Source organism: Anguilla anguilla, chromosome 13, assembly GCF_013347855.1.
Source record: "Anguilla anguilla isolate fAngAng1 chromosome 13, fAngAng1.pri, whole genome shotgun sequence".
Classification (NCBI taxonomy): Eukaryota; Metazoa; Chordata; class Actinopteri; order Anguilliformes; family Anguillidae; genus Anguilla; species Anguilla anguilla.
Window position 1 is genome coordinate 13,889,825 of NC_049213.1, and position 20,344 is coordinate 13,910,168.

Sequence of the window (20,344 nt, forward strand, 5' to 3'; positions counted from 1 at the left end):
ATACTTAAATCTGACTTAGAAATTCATTCAGTACTTGGTGACTGCTACTGACAAAGTAGGACAAATGCTGATTGAATCCAAGCCTTCATCTTGTACACAAGTTTCAGTTACAAGTGTTTGATCAGTGTGTAGGACAAGCCTGAGGACCCCCACAAATGCCCATAAAGCTATTATTAATCTGGCTGAAACACTTGTGAAGATGATATCATGCATTTCAGCCCTATTTTCAGACAGACATGAATGTCAGCCGTATTGAAGTTATTTTTACTGCTTAATCTTATATTTCAGTGGTAATGCATGGCACATGTAACATTCTGAATATAGTCCAAAGCACAAACAGTGCAGACTGCAGTCTTTGTCATCGTTTCATGTCTCGCTGACCTCTCGACCAATCAGAAATCAAGAAATGATTTGGAGATTGAGGAATTTAAGAGGACTGAACAGGCTTGGAATTTGTTTAGTAACTCAGAGTTTAAGCAGAGCTACTACTCTCTTAACACATTTAATATCCAAACAAAATAATACGAAAAAATATATAAAATCCTAAATTTGCTTGTAGACATACCCAAGAAGATGAACATGCCGATCTCAACAGAAGATTATGTGGATGTGCCTTATACCAGAAATACATGAGAGAAAATGCCTAATGTACATTGGCATAGCAGTTGTGTTTATAGCACCAAACGTGATGCAACACTCAAATAATTAATCATGGAGTATAACAATCATTTCTTTTAAAGTTGTATGTTACAAACACTAATGTGAGCCAGAATGGGCCAGTTTAGTTTCAGGGGCCAGGCAGTGTTCTGTGACAGGGGTTCAGTTCTTAGGTGTTACGGGTGCTGGCCTACTTAACAGTCCACTGTGGGCAAAGTTGTCTTGCATGCCATTTTCATGGAATCGGACCAAAATCCCAAGAAAAAGAAAATGTGCCAATCTCAGCATTTACCAGGCAGAGCCCTGGGCAGTCAGAGGTGGTATGCCTGCCTAGCAACAGACAACTTCTTTTTTTTCTGAGGGGGAACCTCAGACTTGGCCTACAGACTAAGAACATGGAGACATTTCAAGAGCGCGCCAGTTTGTTGTCCTAAAACCCAGAAGTGAGTGAGCATTTTTGAGCCATGGGTTCTCTCGGCAGATTTCCAATACTTTTTTCCATTGGGATAACTGCAGAAAATAATGTCTGTGGTTAATATAAGCTTGAAAGTTTCATGTTTTGCTCTACAACATAAATTCCACCCTTTAATATCTCACCCATAAACTTTAAAGCTGTTATGTGCTTTAAAAAAGTAAGTTGCTAACAAGTTGTTACACAACATGGCCAAAAGTATGTAGACACCTGACATCCAACATCTTATCCAAAATGATGGGCATTAATATGGAGTTGGTCCACCCCTTTGCTGCTATAACCTCCACTCTTATGGGAAGGCTGTATACTAGTTGTTGGAGCATTGCTGCAGGGATTTGCTCCCATTCTGCCAGAAGAGCATTAGTAAGGTTGGGCACTGATTGGGCGATTAGGCCTGGCTTGATGACCTGAGCACAGCACTCGGGCCATTTCTACAAGCTCAAAGAACTGAGAAACTATAGAAAGTTCCTGAAAATTAAACACATCCATACAGCCAGCCTATTAAACTCATGTTCCATGAGATTGGAGCTTCATCATCCAGTCCTCACAGCTCTGGACAGCTACGGTTAAAATCCAGGATGGGGGGACCACTGAACTTTGGAGGGCGGAGTTACAGCTTTAGAACGCACTGAGCATGTGCAACAGATGTCTTCAATTTATTCTTTATTTCAGCACTTTTTCATTTCCACTTTGACCACCGTACATGTGTGTACACAACACATATATTAACATATTTAATCATTAAGATTCTCTGGGACTTTTGACTGTAAAACTTCAACCAAAAAAAAAACAAAAAAGCAATTCCCAAATGCAAGTGCACGGTTGTATTACAAAATGGGGATGAAATGGCATATTTCCTGAAAGAAAAAAAGGACATTGTGGAGGGAAATGTAGAGCACTTCCAAACGGCTGATGTTGCGAGGACCGTAACGTCTCTTGCACACGGACAGCGTGTGAAATGATGTCCACGTGCTGTAGCCTCAGCTGTCATCTGCCTCCAGGTTTATGTTGTTCCCAAACTTGGCGTAGAGCTGAACCTTCAGATCAGATAAGACTTCCTGTATTGAGGAGACCTGGCCCTCAAGCCCCTTTATCTCATCTTTCAGTGACTCCTGTGGACGACATTAAGGCACATTAAGATTAGCGCAAAATTTTAATTATTATTTTTAAATAATTAAAAATCATTGGCATTTCATAAATATATTAATTTAAAAGATTAATGGAAAAAAAAAACCACAGGGCTGTTGTGAGGCAAGAGCTCCTCCGCATGGCAACTGAATATCTGCAGCCACCCGTGGATCAGAGCCAGCCCAACACACACTGTGTATGTGTAGCTGCAGCTGATAGAAGCAGATGTGCAAACGTATGGCCTCAAATCTGAATCTGACCAATATGAAACTCAGAAGCTGCTTTCTCTGAGAACGAGTTGGCAAAATTGCAAGTGATGCTGTAAACTTATTGTTATACATCTAGCACACCTTTGCAGCTTCTAACATGTCTTGCGTTTCTTCTTGGGTGTGACTAATGAAGACATCCCCGATTTGGTAAGGAATCCGTAAGGCATCATCATCCAGCATCATAATGTCATCACCGGCGTCCTCCAAATTCTGTAGAGATTTCTAAGCAAATAAACAGACAAGAGAAATTATCAGCTGCATGCAGGACAGGATTAAACCCACCAATCTATGAATCTGAAATACCTTTATACAAATCGTATTGTGGTTATATTAATTCGGTAAATTAATGTTCCTGACTTGTGCAACTAAACGTAATCGGTTCTTACTTTTTTGGCTTCTATTTCATCTTTCAGTTCAGTCATCCGGTTCGTGCTTCTTGCAAACTTGTTTATCTTCTGCTGGTCTTCAAACGTAACATTGACATCTTCAACCGCCTGTGTAAGGAGACGCAGATAGAAAATGATTTGATAGCTACATTGCCTAGCTACCTTAGACAGCTAACAGTGGCGTGGCTACTTGAGTAGGCTATGAATTACGTTTCACTCAACGATTGGCAAAATAGCTACATTTGTTTTTAGCTGAATAGCTAACCAGCTTGATAAATAATGAATTAATATAAAATACACTATTAGCTAGCTGTAAACCCAAGGCACCTGACTAGTCATATAGTATAACTTGTTCAGCCGGCAAGCTAGACTCGTGCTGCTACGTTAGCATAATGCTAGCTAGCGGGAATAGTAATTTAGGAATTTCGAGATAAAAATATCAATAATTGTAACAGCACGCCGATCAAAACTAACTATTCCACATCAAGCGTAACATCGTGACAGAAGTGGAAAAATACGTTAAATCTATGACAATTAAAATCCACGTAATATTGCAAATGAATACACTCACCACTGTCTTCACGGTGGTAGCCATTTTTGAAGAGCAAAACTATCTGGTCATTGTGCTCAGGGTTGTTATTTCCACATTTTAGTAGTATTAGTATTTCACGTTTAATAAAACACATTAAAAATGTAGACATAGTAAAATTATTATTTTCCATTTCATCTGCTTTAACACTGCTAAAACAAACAAACGAACAAAAATGAATATTCAACTTTTGTTCACACTGACAAATGGTACATTCCACTTAAAGGCAAATGTACTTTCAACACATTCGCCGGCTTCCATGCAACACTGGAAATTGCCGGCAGATGACGCGGAACGTCCACACATTTCCCCACAAATTCGTTTTAAATTGCATTCTGGTAAACTACCCGGTTTACCCATTTTTAGATTTACGTGAGTATTTACATACACAATTCAAACGTTTATTTTCATTTTATATTTACTGATGTTATGCTTTTTTGTGTTTAACCTTCCCCATCGAATCAGTGAACTACTATTTTATAGGCTATAGTAAAATATATTTAAAATTTTACAATCAAAATCTCCGTGAATCATATTTAAGGCCAATTGTTTGTCACCCTTGTTTAATCACATTGTACTTCAGTTCTCCACCAGCTAAGGTCGCAATAGCCTCGTTGTCAAGGCCCTTCTCAAACAATTATTCGATCTGCACAACCTCAATAATCCAAGTTGATAAAATAATTGCCACTAATTAAGCACTGATGATAATTAACTAATCGTGGTCTTCAATCAAGACTTTAAGTAGAATCGGGTGTTTTAGTGCTGGGTTAAAACAAAAACCTGCGGCCACACCGGCCATTTTCAGATAAGATGGGACACCCCTGCTGTATATGGATGCATTTTTCCGGTCTGTTAGTTTTTGTTTTTTCCTTAAGATAAGCAACTTATTCAGACCCAAGAATCAAGGAGACCTGAGTTTACTGTGTAATCAAATGCTTTAATTTATCAGTTGCTGTGCTACTCAAGTTCTGAGTAATAATGGAAGCCAGCAGACCCTACGCTCTCCATGACCAGGAGTGAGGACCACTGGCTCAAAGACACGCTTTTCATTGCATCTGAACTTCTGTCCATATTCACTTTCCTGACTCTCCCAATTTTAGATCAACTAATTGTTTTTATAAATGACTCAATTAGAAACTCAGTTGCACAATTAGACACTTGACAGTGCTGCTGGAATGCCTATGGGGACCACTGGCAGATAACCAATGAAAATACAAGTTTAAATCCCTGTGGATCACATGGTGGAGACAAACAGGTGGCCGTAATCATATTACACTGTTCTCATTTTGGTCACATTTGTGGAAATGCATTGCTTTTCTAACCTGAGCCAGTGACTTTTTAGCTGTTCATTTCTTTCCGTGTCACTGTACAATTTCCCTTAGCCTTTTGTGACCACTCAGAAAGATTTAAACTGGATTAAATCAACATTTGTCCTTGACTTTGGTTACAGCTAAATGTCAGTGTTTGTTTTTTCTCCACACACACAGTTCAGCAATCACCAAATTTAACTTACCAAACTGTTTGTGAAGAAAAAAAAAACTAACATTTGCATTTGTAAGTCAGTAAGTTTAAAAATGTTTCTGTTGTGACATAGTGGACATATTCCTTTTTAGGGCATTCTGAATCCCACTTGTCACATTTTGTTTTGAGCAAAAGGGACAGCATTATTTCAGGTGAATGACATGGGCAGTGGTCCAAAGTAAAGAATGTTGAGAAACTGGGGGTTTCTTCAGAGGGGAAGGTTACAGTGGCCTGCCCTTACATAAGCACTTCCACAAAGACTGTTTACCCTCATGCATTACCAGCATTTAGAATTACACGGCAGGTGTTTATTTTTTTTATTTTTTGCATAAAATAATAGTTAGAATGGAGAAACATAAGAAGCTATATGAACAACTGGTGGGTACATATACAAGTACCAAGGCAACTATTTTGTTTAAAGTAAGAAATAAATGTGCAGGTGAGGTTAGAAACCCAAAAGGGCTTAACTGAAAGGGCTACTATATAGTTATACTGTATATACTATATGAAGTTACCATTAGACTGAAATTATCCAATTGTAGAATGTTGATTCTCTTGTTTGTGTATTGAAATGTGCCTTCTGCACATATAAATACAAGTTGATTAATAGACCTTATAAAAACATGAGACCTAAGCATTCATACCTTACTGTAAGTCAACCATTCCAGAAAGGGTGAACTAATTGCTCCAAATGTGCACAAAGGCAATAGAATAAATTCATATAAAACTCACCCTTCACCTCAAGGGTGTTTTTTAAAATGAATTTCAACTAACCCCTGGTGTAAATGATTAATTAAATACAACTGCACAATCTAAGGCTGGTTCTTGTCATACCACTTTTTTCCACCACAAATGTATTTGGCAATGCCTTTTTTGTGCAGTAGATAGAAAAGCAATCTTTCAGAGCTCCAAGTTAAATTCTCTGCAACGTTCAAATGTAAATGTAAACGTTCAATTTTCAATGCTCCAGCACTGAAAATTGAGGAGCCTAGGCTAGGGTGAGGCTATTAGTTAAGCTTAGCACGTTTTCAGAGAACAGTAACCTCCCAACTCATATGTTTCACCATGTTGGATTCAATGAAAGCAACTTTTATTTTTAATTGGCATGGCTGTATCTGCATTCTTGTTGACAAGGTCTTCAACTTGGGAAAAGACAAATATGCACTTTTGTAGCTATCAGTCTCACATTTAGGAGCTCATCATAATGGAATTGTTTAAAGTACATTTGATCAAAATCTTGTTTTCTCATTTCACCCCCTTGCAGGGAATTGGGAATTGGTCATTATGAACTCTTAAAAGGTGTTGCCTTATGTATATATTTAAAATATATGACATTGTAGATAGCCTATCAGCTATATTCATGTAGATCCCAGATAGCATATTCAATTTCTCTGCTATTCTGAAGGCTGCTGTTCTTTGCATTTCATTGATGAATGCAATACATTTATACATTTTTTTTTTAAAGAAAATGATGAAATTATCTGTGAATGAATGAACGATTTCATATAACTTTGTGAAATCCTATCTCTTTTGCATGACAGGTGGTACGTTGCAGCCATCGGCAGTTGATGTCTGCTAGACAAACAGTGCCCCTAGGTTCTGTACTTGGAATCTTGTGTTTGTGGTGTTGGCTACATTAATCCTTGCACACATCAACCATATGTTCTTATGTTTCACTGGTTTGTGGATGATGAAACAGGTTTACATGAGAAGAACTAACTTGCAAACATTAAAAGCAGCTGAATTAATGAATCAATCAAAATCAAAATACAAAAATAGCTGGTCAAATGCAAATAATGTTTCTTGCATGTTCCCCCCCCCCCCTTTCCCCCGACCCCCGCCCCCCTCACCTCTGTGATACATCTGATAGAAATCAGATTAAAGATTTAAAATCTACATGGTAACATATAAAACTTCTTCATCCAACTGTTATGCAATATCTTTTTTTATCGTGTTGCTTCCATTGGTCCGTTGTTTGCCTCCCCAAAAAATTTGATCAACAAAGGGTGGTCTCACATTTATAGTGTATTTCCTCCTATTTATGCCATTTAGCTACTTGGCTATAACATATGGTTAACATATGCTTTAGATGAGTTGCAAATTACTGGTATCAATAAGGCAAAGTAGAATATCACATTATTATGCAGTTCTCCAAAGATTTTTCTTCAGAACTCATTGGATATAAAGCACAATCTTTTAACTCTTGTAGGTGATTATACAACAACTAGAAGTAGATTGTGCAGGCAGCTTTATGTAGCTAATAAACTTACAATGCAACTCTGATGAAACATTTTAGACTGAAATGTTGAAGAAATGAAAAATTCCTGCACATGAAGTATTAATCCAAATAAAGATGCTTTATGGAAATGACTTTTTTCAAATTTGTAAACAGAGAAATAATAAAATTTTGTTTTTCATTGTAAAGTATGCCATTTCTAAACACAGTAGTTGGAGCTCTGACATGCTTTGTCCATTCTGATTGGATATTTACTTCTGATTCCCTTCTGATTGGCAGCCCACTAAACAGTCACACTGTCGATTGGTTTTTCAATAAACATGGTCTCCAAATGACTAATACCAAATCCTTCATTTGTGGCCTGTGAAGTAACTTTGTAGCTTTCAGGATAAAAAATATTTTAAAATCTAAACTGAATAAAACATAAAATCATTGCATTTCCACTTTTTTTTATTTATGTATACAGTAACTATTTAGATCATTTTGTCATACTTGTTCCTGGTTATGGTTATACACTTTCTTGTACGTCGCTCTGGATAAGAGCGTCTGCCAAATGCCTGTAATGTAATGATGATTTTGATTGCACAGGGTCTTAAATGAAATGCCATTTCATCCCGTTTATAATTAAAAAAAACACCAAAGACATAATATTTTAAACTTTGGTCAATATTGTGAGGTTTTAATTAAATAAAGAAACAAACACAGTCAATTGCATAAACTGTATATATGTACATGATAAGACAATAATTTATGTACACAATTCACAAGATGCATACTGTACAGGAAAGTTTTACACACAAAGTAATAATTGCTTTGAAAGTTTACATATTAAGAGGTACACTTTTATACAGTAGCAAAATAAATTCATATCTGTTGTTAGCCTGATCGAGGCTATATTCAATGGAACCAAAAAGAAATATGTCCTTAGCCCTGAATAGTATATTTAAGTGAGTTTGCACAGCTTTTATGAAAGCAGCTTTAGTTGATTACATAGAAAATGCTAAATTGTTGTAGCATTAAGATCTTATTTTAATCCAGATATGCCATCAGTTGGTCACATGACACAAGATTAAATTAGGATGATTGCCATTGTCCTCCCTTGTCAGTTCAGCGGGAGTGTTCTCCTAAAGTAATGAGAATGTGGCATCAATTTCATTTTAAGCTGCCCATTTGTTTCCATATTGGCAATATTATTGTTTTTTTGCCTCCTGCAAGACATATTTAATTAGTTTCAGTGACCAATGATTCATGTAAATGACGTGTAAATGCTAAAAAGTAGCACTGCAGTTAGAGGCCTGAAGCTGAGTACTTGAGCTGGGAGGTATTCTGTTTATCTTTGCTCTGACACAGTTGCCTTGCTCTGGTCTCCAGTATTGCTCGATAACAGATGATGAACAAGCAGAGGCTCCTGGAGGTGAGCATCCGGTACCGACAGTCTCTCTGTCTTCATGCACAGCTGCCCAGGACACGGAGAAAGCAAAGGTGTGCCCTGTTTGTGGAAAAGGAACAAATTCAACTGTTTGCACAGAGCAGAGAAAGGACACTTTTCACTTTGCTGAGGGGCTGAATGTGCTCTTTTTTAAAGCTTAATTACACGTGCACACATGCGGACATGCACACACACACACACACACACACACTTTGGCAAGCTATAGCTTCAGAACAAACATTCCTGCGAGAAGTCCAGGGAGTGAGTGTGGGTGAATCACCTGTCAGACTGATAGTTATTGATTTCCTATCATTTAATTGCTGATAATCTGTTGTGTGGAAGCTGTGTGGAAATTCAACGCTGAAGAAATCTTGTTCAGTCAAAGACATGGCTGCCGTGCTTACCTCATCGCCTGATGAAGGCCACAGGCAGCTCACGGCTGGGGACCAGCAGCCCTGAATGAATCACTTCCACTGGTTCATAATCCGTCGCCACAATTTCATACTCCCTGATCACCTGTCATCCAGAGAAAGCAAATGGAGTTAACGACAAGGGTAGTATTTGGAGATTTTTAAAGAATTATATATGCAAATGCTATCCTTATTATCCTAAGTCAGCTGCAGTTTCACTCAATACCTTTATTGTTACAGTTTTTGTCAGTTTTTTGTTTGTCTTGTTTGGTACTGTATAATGTTTCTGTTAGCTACATCTGCGTTTAAGGCTAGAAGGAAAATAAAAGCATCAAAGATAAAATTCTGACTGAAGGGAGTATAGGATGTGTTATAATGGGATTATGTTTCCTGTAGAGACTTGGAACGGATAATGTGGACTTGGATTCATTTGAGGCAGATATGTAAGCTTTAATTTATGTGAGGCACACATGCGAGTTGATTGACTCATTTGAGGCAGATACTGTATGTGAGCTTTGATTCATCTGAAGTGGCTATGCAAGCTCATTTTGAAGCAGATGTGTGAGGTTTGATTCATTTGAGACAGATATGTGACTCATTTAAGGTACCTATGTAAGCTTTGACTGATCTTAAGCGGGTATGCAAGCTTGGACTCATTTTGAAGCTGATATGTGAGCTTGGACTTGAGATGCCTATGTAAGCTTTAACTCATTTAAATTAGATATTGGAGCTTTGACTTGACTCATTTGAGAATTATGGGAGCTTTGATTCATCTGAAGTGGCTATGCAAGCTTGAATACTTTTTGTGGCACAAATGTGAGGTTTAGCTCAGGCAGATATATGGGTTTTGTCTCATTTGTAGCAGACATGTAACTTTGTACTCATCTGAGGCAAGTATGTAAGTTTAGACTCGTTTGAGGCAAGTATGTGAGTTTAGACTCATTTGAGGCAAGTATGTGAGTTTAGACTCATTTGAGGCAAGTATGTGAGCTTTGACTGGTTTGTAGCAGAAATGTATGTTTGCACTCATTTGCGGCAGGAATGTGAGCTTTGATTCATTTGTAGCAGACAGGTAACTTAGGACTCAATTGAGGCAGGTATGTGAGCTTTGACTCATTTGATGTAGGTATGTGAGCTTTGACTCATTTGATGTAGGTATGTGAGCTTTGACTCATTTGACGCAGGTATGTGAGCTTTGACTCATTTGACGCAGGTATGTGAGCTCGGTCTGCTCTTGAAGCAGAGATTTCGGGGCGGATGCGAGCGGGACTCACCCAGCACAGGGCCAGCTGCAGCTCCAGCTCCGCCAGCCGGCGGCCGATGCACATCCTCTTCCCGATCCCAAAGGGCACGTAAGCGAAGGGGTGGATGGAGCCCCTGTCCTGCAGCCACCGCTCAGGTTTGAACTGCTTCCCGTTTTCAAAGTACTCCTCGTTGTAGCCCAGAGCGTGGCTGTTTATCATCAAGACTGTCTGTGAGAAAATGTTACATTTTAACAAAACAAATAAAAGGGTAGTTACTTCTTTCATGATATAGCAATGACTAAAACAGAAATGAATGCCAGAAAACAACTTAAAAGAGACAACTGGCATGTTGACTTTGATGACTGTGTACAGCCTGCGGACATTTTTAGAAAGTAATATACATTATGTATCCCCACTGAGGAAATTAAAAAATTCATGGTGAAAGATACTCACTCCCTTTGGTAGGGAATAGTCCCCCAGCACAGTCTCCTTGTCTAAAGTTCGGCTTGTGAATGGGACAGAGGGTGATAAACTGGAAAACAAAAAATTTGGCAGTGAGCATCTAGCTTAACATATAAACCCAAATTATATTGATTGAATATACTGCTAAATTTGTGTACATGGACTGTACGCTCCGTAAATGGTCTTTGAAATGGATGTCGAACCCATGAATCATCATATGTGGGCACAGTCAATCGACATTTGCCCTTAACTTTGAGTCACAATTAAGCGCACAAATAGTGTTTGTCCTGAATCGAGATCTAGAACCGAGGAGTAATGCATTCCGCCTCCATTTCTTAGAGCAGGCATGGAATGCACGAAAGATAAATATTACCAATATAGCCAACTAATGTATTTAGCGAGAATCTTTAAATAGATTTAAGGGTTCTCTAGTAATACATTTAAAGGGTTCCCATGGGCAGGATTTCCTAGTATTGTAGCAGGCTGTATATGATACCGTGTTGACAGAGGGGACGTTGACCTGAAAATAAGTAGGTGCTCACCGCATGGACTCCTTAAGACAGGCTTTGAGGTACGGCATTCTCTTGATGTGCTCGGCGCTGGGTGATTGATGGAGGGGGACCACGGCTTGGATTTCTTGCAGCAGCTTTGCTTGAGCGCGAGGGTTGCGGGAGAGGTTGAAAATAGCCCAAAGCATGCTGTTGGCCGTCTGCAACAGAGGTAAGGTAAAGCAATGCTTAGGGCACAGTCAAGCAGCAAACTCCATTGAAAAGATTAAATGGACTATCGTGCAATCTGTTCTTTTTGGAGTCTCTTTGTCCTTTAATGACAGGATTCAGAACTGAGGACACATATTCATGAATTTATACAGGTTTATCTGAGTGATTCGCCATTATTTTTTATGTCACTGATTTAGAGTCCTGTGCTATCTTATTCTTCACAGTGGACTGTCTTAACAATTCAGATAACACTTATTTAGCATTACTTTTATTTTTACACATTTATAACCCATATCCATTTGATGTCCCCTCTTTAATGTGTTACTTTGGCTTGGATTCAGTCACTGCTTTTAATATGTCTTTTAATAGATTTTTTCCTCATCAGGACAATTAATAAAATAAACTTGCCAAACTGGGTTTGTGAAGCATTTTCAAGGCCTGGATTCAATCAACAAAAATTTTAAACTTAAAAATTAATTCTAATTAAATTATTTTCTTCACAAACCCAGTGGTGACTGGTGAGTTAATGTTGGTAATTACAGAATTCACCATACTGTTTGTGAAGATAAGAATCGCTTGGAACAATTTTATTGCACCCAGGCCTTTACTATAAGATGCCAGCGGTGAGAAAATATGTGTGCACATTCCGTAAATCCTTTCTTAAGCCGTGTTGAAATGGAACACTGCCTGTGTGAATTCAACTGTTACCCACCGTCTCCACTCCCCCTATCTGCAGCTCTGTGGTGGCCGCATATAGCTCTTTCTTGGAAAGGTTGCTGTGGTGGAAGATGTCACACAGGAAGTCATCTTTGGGTTTGCTCACGTGGCGTTTCAGTCTCCTGTCAATGTACAGTTTCGCTGCGGGGAAAAAAAGGCAGAAAATATAAGGGTCTCTATTTATGGTATATTTCGTGGAAAATAGCAAAAACGAGATGAATGCATTTCTGTATTGTTTTTCTGATGGACAAATGCAGTGCTGCTGAACATTGATGCAATTTTTAAAAATTGTATAAAAGCAGATGTTGGCATGTGATATGCAGTAGTACATTATTTTAGGTGCTGAATTTCTGGACAAACGTCTCCAATATGTATGTGTTGGCATATTTTATGCATGCACATTTAAACAATTTTAAAAAAGTAATATCTATGTCAATTTAAAAAATCTGACCTATTCATGCCAGTCAGTAATGTACAGACACATGCTGCGGTGGGAGGAAGGAGGTTACTCCCCCCCCCCCCACCCCCCCCCACCCCCCACCCCCCACGTGCCCTGACAATGTACAATACGCGCTGGCACACACTTGTCCTTCGGTGTGTCACATTAAACTACCTCTTACGCCAGCCAGCCTAGTCATCCCCTAGCAGCTGATATAACTTCTATTTTATTTTATAACCTTGGCAACTGTGTACCTGTCACTTCAGCTGCACAGTATGTGCCCCGTTGTTTATATGAGAGAGAAAGAGAGAGAGAGAGTGAGCGCGCGCGCACGCGTGTCTGACATGCGCTCCACGGGTTGACGCCAATATAATCAGCACAACAACCGATCTGTAACGCAACCCTGGGTCAACATTCCATTCCAGCCTCCTCCTCCCGCTGCTCCACTACAAATATTTGGCAGCGTTCTCCACCGTAGGTCATGCGGTTTACTACAACTCTCGGTGAGTGACATCGCGCTGCGCTTTAATGGGAGAGGCGCTCGGTTCACATCTTATCATCCCATGCGCTCAAAGCAGTTTGTGGGTCACACGTCATCAGGGGGAGGGAGGGGGTCTTTCGCGCCTATACCTGTGCTAAATATACAATCCCAGGCGGCGGTGTGGTCCTTCCACGTCTTCGTGTTCAGGGTCTTATGAAGTTCCACTGGAGTGACCATCATCATGCCAAACGTGCTCATCATCTGATCAAAAAAGGGAAATCAGAGAAAGGTTAGCCAAGGCAAGGGAATCCCATCAGCATTTTAAGTCACCCCGAAGAGATCAAATATATTTCACACATTTCTCAGTGTAAGCAGCAACAGGCTTTTATTTCAGTAAGAATTTTTATTTATTTATTTATTTATTTATTTATTTATTTATTTATTTATTTATTTATTTATGTTTCAGTGATCTGAAACATTATCACATGAAGAAACTGAATGCATTAAAAGAATAAAAGATAAATATATATATATAATTGATATTATTTTTAATTACATTGCTGGGATAGGTGCAAATTAAGGGCATTTAATTTAGACAACCAATACGTTGTGCATGGCTCTATACACAATAATAAACAATGAGCCATTGATCTCAGCCAAATAAGTAGGAAAATGATATATATATATTCACTTTTGACATCCCTGCATAGCAGTGGGCTGTCTGGTCTTTACAATAAGACCCTGGCCGCAGCTGGGCAGAACCGCAGCACTGAACGCAGGGAAGCTCACCGTGCTAGTGAACTTGTCGAACTCTGTTCTGCTAGGTTTTGTAAGTGCGCTTGCAATCTGGCTGTGTCAGAAATAGATCATCTATGTTATCGAGTTATGAGTTCATTTTCTTGCTGACTAGGTACTCCATTCACAAAGGTGAGAAAGTTCACTGTTAAAATAGAAGTGTCAATGAAGAGCCCCTATCCATTGAATCATCATTTTTTTCCCCCACTTACTGTTTTTATGGCTGTTATAAAGTTTATGGCTTCTTCGTCCACATCCTGGTGCAGAAGTCCAAATCTCTTATCATACAGTACCAATGAAATGGCTGTAAAATAATTGAAGAATTTAATTAGCAGTTAGCACAGAGATTAGATTTAGCCTATATAAAGTAAACCAATTATAATTAAATATATCGATTAGTTAATTGGGTGATTTAGTGACCTGTATATTCAACGATTTTTGTGTCAACATAGTTTTGCTTTCTTAACTGGCACAAAAAGCACAATTGTACGCACAGCGCACTTACTACATTTTCAAATACGTGCTATAACATTACAGAACGCGCGCGCACGGATTGCAAATCTGTGTATTGTTACTTCCAGTCTTGATGCAATTCAGAAGAAGAAACTTACTTTCAAAAGACCATTTATTCAACTCAAAATACAAGTCCTTAATCTGTCCGTTGTGGCTCACGCGTCCAATTCTTTTGACGAAATCGGCCAAAACCTATGGGAGAAAAATGCAAAGATTACAATACCTCTGTAATTTTAAGTAGCCTATTCAGGATTCTGTAGCGCTGGACCATTTAGAAATGTATTGTCATCATAATCATCACAATTCTTCTTTGAATTTTGTAATTGTTTAATTTTTATACACACCTGATTTATTTTCGCATCAAGTTTAGCAACCTCTGTAGGTTTCATTAATTTCTGCTGAAATGCGCTCCTCATTCTCTGCCAGTCTTTCCCCTCCCTGTATGTTTACATAGGAGAACAGAACAACTCTTAAAGAAACGAATACAAAAAACTGACAGGTAAAAATATATATCTATATACTAATTTCACGTGATATATAAAGCCACACTCACATAATTAGAAGTCCGTACGCCTCGTTCCTTAAATCCCTGTACGCTTTCCAGGGTTTGATTTCAAGCCGCTGCGGGTATACGCTCTCTTTTCTGTACAGCGCTTCCAGCAGGCAAGGTGCGCCGATGTGAACTGATTCGAAAGATCCCAGTTTTATTTTAAATATTTTCCCATACTTTTTATGGTACTCAATCTAGAAAGAATTGGAAAAATAAAAAGGAATTGGATGTTGTAAGAAAATTATACACGTACGGAATGGTTATTGTATAAATAAAATTGCAGAAATAAAATTGAGCTAATATGGTTACGGACGTGCTGACAGTAACTCAGAAATTAAGACTATGCATCATCTTGAATTTTACAGCAAATATAAAGCACAACCCGTAAATTACAGCTACATAATTATTCCTCTGAATATTCGCATGTGATCTGTTGTTGCAGCAATATGTGTGAGTGATTTAATGTATGATTAATGGAATACGTCGAATACGAAATATTTAATAAGTTATTTATAATTATCATATTTACAATTCGTATATTATTTTAGCCTACCAATACATCGTGTTGCCGAGTCAAGCCCCCTTTTCGAACCAGTTCAATTAGGCTGCCGACCAGCGGCCAGCTCGTGGGTCCGGGAATGGAGTTAAGACTGTGTCCACAAGGTGCAACCTGTACAGCATCCTTGGAGTCTAGCGCGCACACTGAAGACGTTGTCTGGCAGTGTTGCAGCCATACCGATTTCTTTTTCAAGAATTCAAGAATTTGGGCGGATTTTTGTATTTGTACCCGCATTTTACCTAAGCAAATATGAAAAACAGCCTAACTCTTGTCTTATTTGATCTTATTTGCGAAGATATAGATGCTATTATATTCGGTATCTTCTCGTTCCTTAAAATGCCAAATTTTCCCGGAATATATAGCCTTAGGCATGTTTGTTCCAAGAGGACACGGAACCAATCAGAACTAGGTATGGCATGGTGTGGCCGGCGAGCCCACCATTCACTTTTGGAACCACGCTGTGTGTATCGCATGACCCCAGATAGAACGAGGAAGTGCCCTTGCCCCTACTTTATAAATAAACACTTACACAGGGTGACGCGGTTCACTTGAAACATTCCACCTCCGGCCAATTGGAAGTACCGGAACTTTCGCTGTGTAAACGCCATACTACTACAGCATGCCGTTTAAAGCAAATATTTGCCAGCTCGGTTGCCTCACGAAAATTGTGCGATACTATACACCTTGGCTTCTGGTGAGGTTTACCACACGCAATAATCGCGCCTCGGATAATTATCGTAGGCTACGATATAGCCAATGACCGATCTTATTTCCGATGAGATGGGACAGTGTGGTCACAGGTAAAACAACATACAAAGCAACAAACTGCTATCTGCACTACAAAAACTCTTCAATTACGAATCAGTTCCTACAGAATGATTAACAACTCATAAGGTTACATGCATATATGTGAGGATATACTATATAAGACTATCACAATGGTAAGTTTGGAGTATAAATTCGTTGTAGAATAAAGGGTTGTAGAATATAACGTTTGACCAAAAAACTGTAATAGGTCTACAGGAATCATAACAGAACATTTATTAAATGTATTTTATATTATTTAATTTTACACTTATTATATGTTCATCTTGTTTATTAGTTGTAAAATAGTAGTAAATAGAAATTTGAACCGAGCAGTATTATTCTTCTGTAAAACACAGACCACCTCTTTTGCTGTGTCAGACTGTGTTGCCTGTAGGACTTGGGATAGGATTTGAGGTAGACTTAGTATCATTGCTTTATTGGGCAAAATATCTTGGCACGTACTGTAGTTCATGATTCCAAGTACCTTAACAAGAGCCCCAGAACCCATAGCTGCAAAAGAAGATTGACCAGCATGTTTCACTGTTGGTATGATGTCTCTTTCAATATAAGTATCTGTCTTCAGACACCAAACCCACTCCTGGTTAGCTTGGCTAAGAAGCTTACTGGATCTTTGATGTTTATATATATATATATATATATATATATATATATATATATATGTGTGTGTGTGTGTGTGTGCATCTATATTCAATTCAATTCAATACATTTAGCTAATATGTTCAAATAAATTTAAATAAAAAATCATTGTAACTGCCATGCATTCTAAAGAATTAAAAGCTCCACATTTGGAAGAGTATGTTTCAATGTTTCTTATATTTTGGGTTTTAATTCAAAACAATACTGCTCACACTGATCGAATGTTTCCAGTCAACCCAAAAATTAAAGTATGCACCATCTACAAAATATTGTTGACTCCTTCTTTAAAATGAAGGCACAAAAGACTGGATTTTGTAATGATCCCATTTCACCAAATACTGAAAGGAAAAAAACAACTATATGAAGAAAAAAGCAAAATTCTCCTGTACAACTGTACTAAAGTGTGAACTTACAAGCCAAACAGGATTTAGGAGCTGTGGTGCTGTAGCCCCACAACCAGTCGCACCTCCCCCCCCCAACCATGTTTTCCAGTTATAAGAGCACTATAACTGACTGGGTGTCATGTACCATCACAACCTTGACCCTCGAGCAATGTTTGCAGGGGGGTGGAGTGATGGGGAGGGAGGCGGGAGGAGCACGAGAGGACCTTGCCTGCCCCCCTTCCACGCGAGTCGCCCAATTAGTGCTTTTTCAGATTCCATCTGACATCATGCGCTGTTTACCATGACTTAAATGGGTTCTCCGATGTACGCAGTCTTCCTGTTGACATAAAACTTCTCCTGTCAACCCCGTAGTTGGATGCAAGGTATTCTCTACCCTCCCCCCGCAACCCCCCCCTCCCCCCCCATCCCTCGTCTTTACCCCCCTATTTTTAGCAGAATGTCAGTTGTTTCTATTACAGCCTGTACTTTTCAATGACGGGTGACGTCCAGCGGGTCGCGGCATGCTTTGCTCCCACGTTACTGAATTTATGGGATGGCATGATAGGAGAGCAGAACACTGAGGCATTGCCCCATGATGATTTGGACGTGGTTCCCATTTGGGTTGAAGCTACGCTAAGGGTTGTACGTGGTAAATCTGAAGGAGAGTATTCATTATTCTTAAGTACCAATGTTTTATGTTCAAAATAATTAGGACATACCATGCTGTACATAATATAACTGCTGATATGGGTAATACTGCTACTGCTACTGCCATTGCTGTTGCTGCTGCTGATACCACTGCTGCTACTACTACTACTACTACAGTTACTATTATTATTATTATTATTATTATCAGTTTATTACACATGTGAGCAGGTGGATTACAATGATGTGAATGTTCTTCAGATTTTGCCCAGTGGCCTGGGCAAAACCTACATATTTGGTTATATTAGTATCAGTAAGCCAATGACCCCAAGCATACCTCAAAAAAGTACTAACAGGTAAGAAGGAGGAAGGTTTTGGAATGGCTGTCACAGTCCAAAGACTTGTATATAATTTAAAGTTTGTGTGTTTGAGGGAGATCTCATGCACAGTAATGCATGCAAGGCCACCTACAAATTTATTTCTGTGCTAGAAGTTCTGCAGGAAAAAATAAAAATAATCTGAAGGCAAGACCAGAAAGATGTAGCCGCTGTAGGAAATATTTGGAAGATCCACCAAAGAAGATGTCACTAAGTATTTACTGACAGGGCACCTAAGCTTTTGCATATGCCATGTTCACTTTAGTTTATTATTTTGAATCCATAATAAATATAAATATTAATAAATGTATTAAATATTGTTAATAGTATTCAGCCATGGAAAGATTTATGGCACAAATATAAAAACTTTTTATATCCCAGCATGCAGGTCTTTCACTTCTCCTCAATGCACAACTTGGTACCATGTACCAGCTTCTGTTGGTGAGTCATTTAAAGCAGTGGTTCTCAAACTCAGTCCTGAAACACACGAAAAGCTTTCAAAACATCTGCAATTGCAATTATGGTTGTGATGAAAACCAGCATATAATGGAGGCCTCAGGACTGAGTTTGAGTGATTCCTTCCCTTTACTCTGAGCAGGGGTGGCGGGGTGGACTCTACTCCTGGACGGTCGGTCTGTTTCAAGCAATTACCCTGGTTTTAGCTTTCAGACAGCTCTATGACCTACGCTGTATTTGAACACTATAAAATCTTTGGGATACACTCAGTCTTTGGTTGTAGCAGGTGCTTATGCGAACGCAAGATCAAGATATGATTGAGCTAATTACATTATTAAGAGCAGAAGTTGGCACAAAATCCTGAAACGGATCGGCTCTTGTTGTGTGCCTCTGACACAATGAGTCATTGTAATGTATACTTTGACCAACGGTTGCCAATCTTCTGCATACAGCTGTCATTACTGACGACTAAAAATTTAAAAAGTTGTCAAAAAGTTTTATCTTGGGATTAGTATTCAAGTAACTACAAGTAATTCAAGTTACTACTATTGGGATATTATACATTTTGAGTAATAGTAATTTTGTTATTTGTATTTAATTATTTTGAAATAATTCTCAAAGAATTCAAAATTAGTTTAAAAAAATGTTAGCATTAGGCTTAAATTAAAGAAGTAAATCAAAATTATTTTCACTAAATTTACGTACAGCATTGCTACATGCTTTATTTAACTTTATGTTAATTAAACACAGCCCACACCCACAAGTCCAAATTTTAAAATTATTCAGTGTCTCCCAGAATGAACCACTATTTTTCTCAGTTTCCCATCTACACATGAATAAGAATATATTTAAATCACATTCATAATGGCCGTCTACATAATTTGCATACTGTCTGTACGCATAATATCTGTTCACAGTACATTATAAACTGAAAAAGGCCTGAATAAAAATTCAGGTTTTGGGGAAGGGCTGAGGTCCATGCGTGTTCGTTGTCCCTATCCACCTCGCTGTCCTTAGATGTGCTGTACGTGACTTTCGTAAGAGCTGTTATACCCCGCTCCCTCCAGCCGAACCGCGTACATCCCTGACTCCAGGACACAGCCGGCGGATTGCGAAGGGAGAAGAGAGGCAGCTGGCCAAACAGAAAACGCGCGCGCGCGCGCTCCCGCGATCTCCCGAAGTGACTGAGGATGCTACGGCAATGAGACGGGCCATTAAAAATCGGTTTTTTAAAAAAGGAATAATTGTGTAAAAAATAAAAAATAAAAAACAAAGTAAAGGTTGGATAAAAAAGGAACAGAAATAAGAGAAACATAAAACAGTGGCTCTTATCTTGGCGGTGTAAGGTAGCTTACTTGACAAACTTAAGGGGGTCGTTGGGTTCGGAAGCAGGCTACCCCACTGATCTCACACAGCTGTGCTGAGCAAAGGGATTCCTGCCTG

The 20,344-nt window shown here is 38.8% G+C and overlaps 2 protein-coding genes across 2 annotated transcripts; both read right to left on the minus strand.

The window, feature by feature from the left end:
- Positions 1-1,775: 1,775 nt before the first annotated feature.
- pfdn4 (prefoldin subunit 4) lies at positions 1,776-3,713 on the minus strand. Its single transcript, XM_035387164.1, has 4 exons — positions 3,484-3,713; positions 2,913-3,020; positions 2,608-2,748; positions 1,776-2,241 (listed from the first exon to the last, which is right to left on the minus strand). The coding sequence occupies exons 1-4, from the start codon at positions 3,505-3,507 to the stop codon at positions 2,110-2,112; spliced, it is 405 nt and encodes a 134-aa protein (XP_035243055.1). The 5' UTR covers positions 3,508-3,713; the 3' UTR covers positions 1,776-2,109.
- Positions 3,714-7,694: 3,981 nt separating this feature from the next.
- LOC118210803 (1,25-dihydroxyvitamin D(3) 24-hydroxylase, mitochondrial) lies at positions 7,695-15,810 on the minus strand. Its single transcript, XM_035387247.1, has 12 exons — positions 15,571-15,810; positions 15,021-15,211; positions 14,812-14,905; positions 14,566-14,659; positions 14,167-14,258; positions 13,309-13,420; positions 12,235-12,380; positions 11,346-11,512; positions 10,795-10,873; positions 10,372-10,569; positions 9,092-9,203; positions 7,695-8,747 (listed from the first exon to the last, which is right to left on the minus strand). Exons 1-11 carry the CDS (start codon positions 15,808-15,810, stop codon positions 9,093-9,095), a joined length of 1,524 nt encoding a protein of 507 aa, XP_035243138.1. The 3' UTR covers positions 7,695-8,747; position 9,092.
- Between the last annotated feature and the right edge of the window lie 4,534 nt (positions 15,811-20,344).

Coding starts and splice junctions, on each gene's coding strand:
- LOC118210803 (XM_035387247.1), bottom strand. CDS start 15,810: ATGCGGGTACAAATACAAAAATCCGCCCAAATTCTTGAATTCTTGAAA. Junction 14,906..15,020: donor GCGTACGGACTTCTAATTAT/GTGAGTGTGGCT, acceptor GTAAACATACAG/GGAGGGGAAAGACTGGCAGA. Junction 10,874..11,345: donor TGTCTTAAGGAGTCCATGCG/GTGAGCACCTAC, acceptor TTTGTTTTCCAG/TTTATCACCCTCTGTCCCAT.
- pfdn4 (XM_035387164.1), bottom strand. CDS start 3,507: ATGGCTACCACCGTGAAGACAGTG. Junction 3,021..3,483: donor CTACCACCGTGAAGACAGTG/GTGAGTGTATTC, acceptor CTCCTTACACAG/GCGGTTGAAGATGTCAATGT. Junction 2,242..2,607: donor ACATGTTAGAAGCTGCAAAG/GTGTGCTAGATG, acceptor TGTCGTCCACAG/GAGTCACTGAAAGATGAGAT.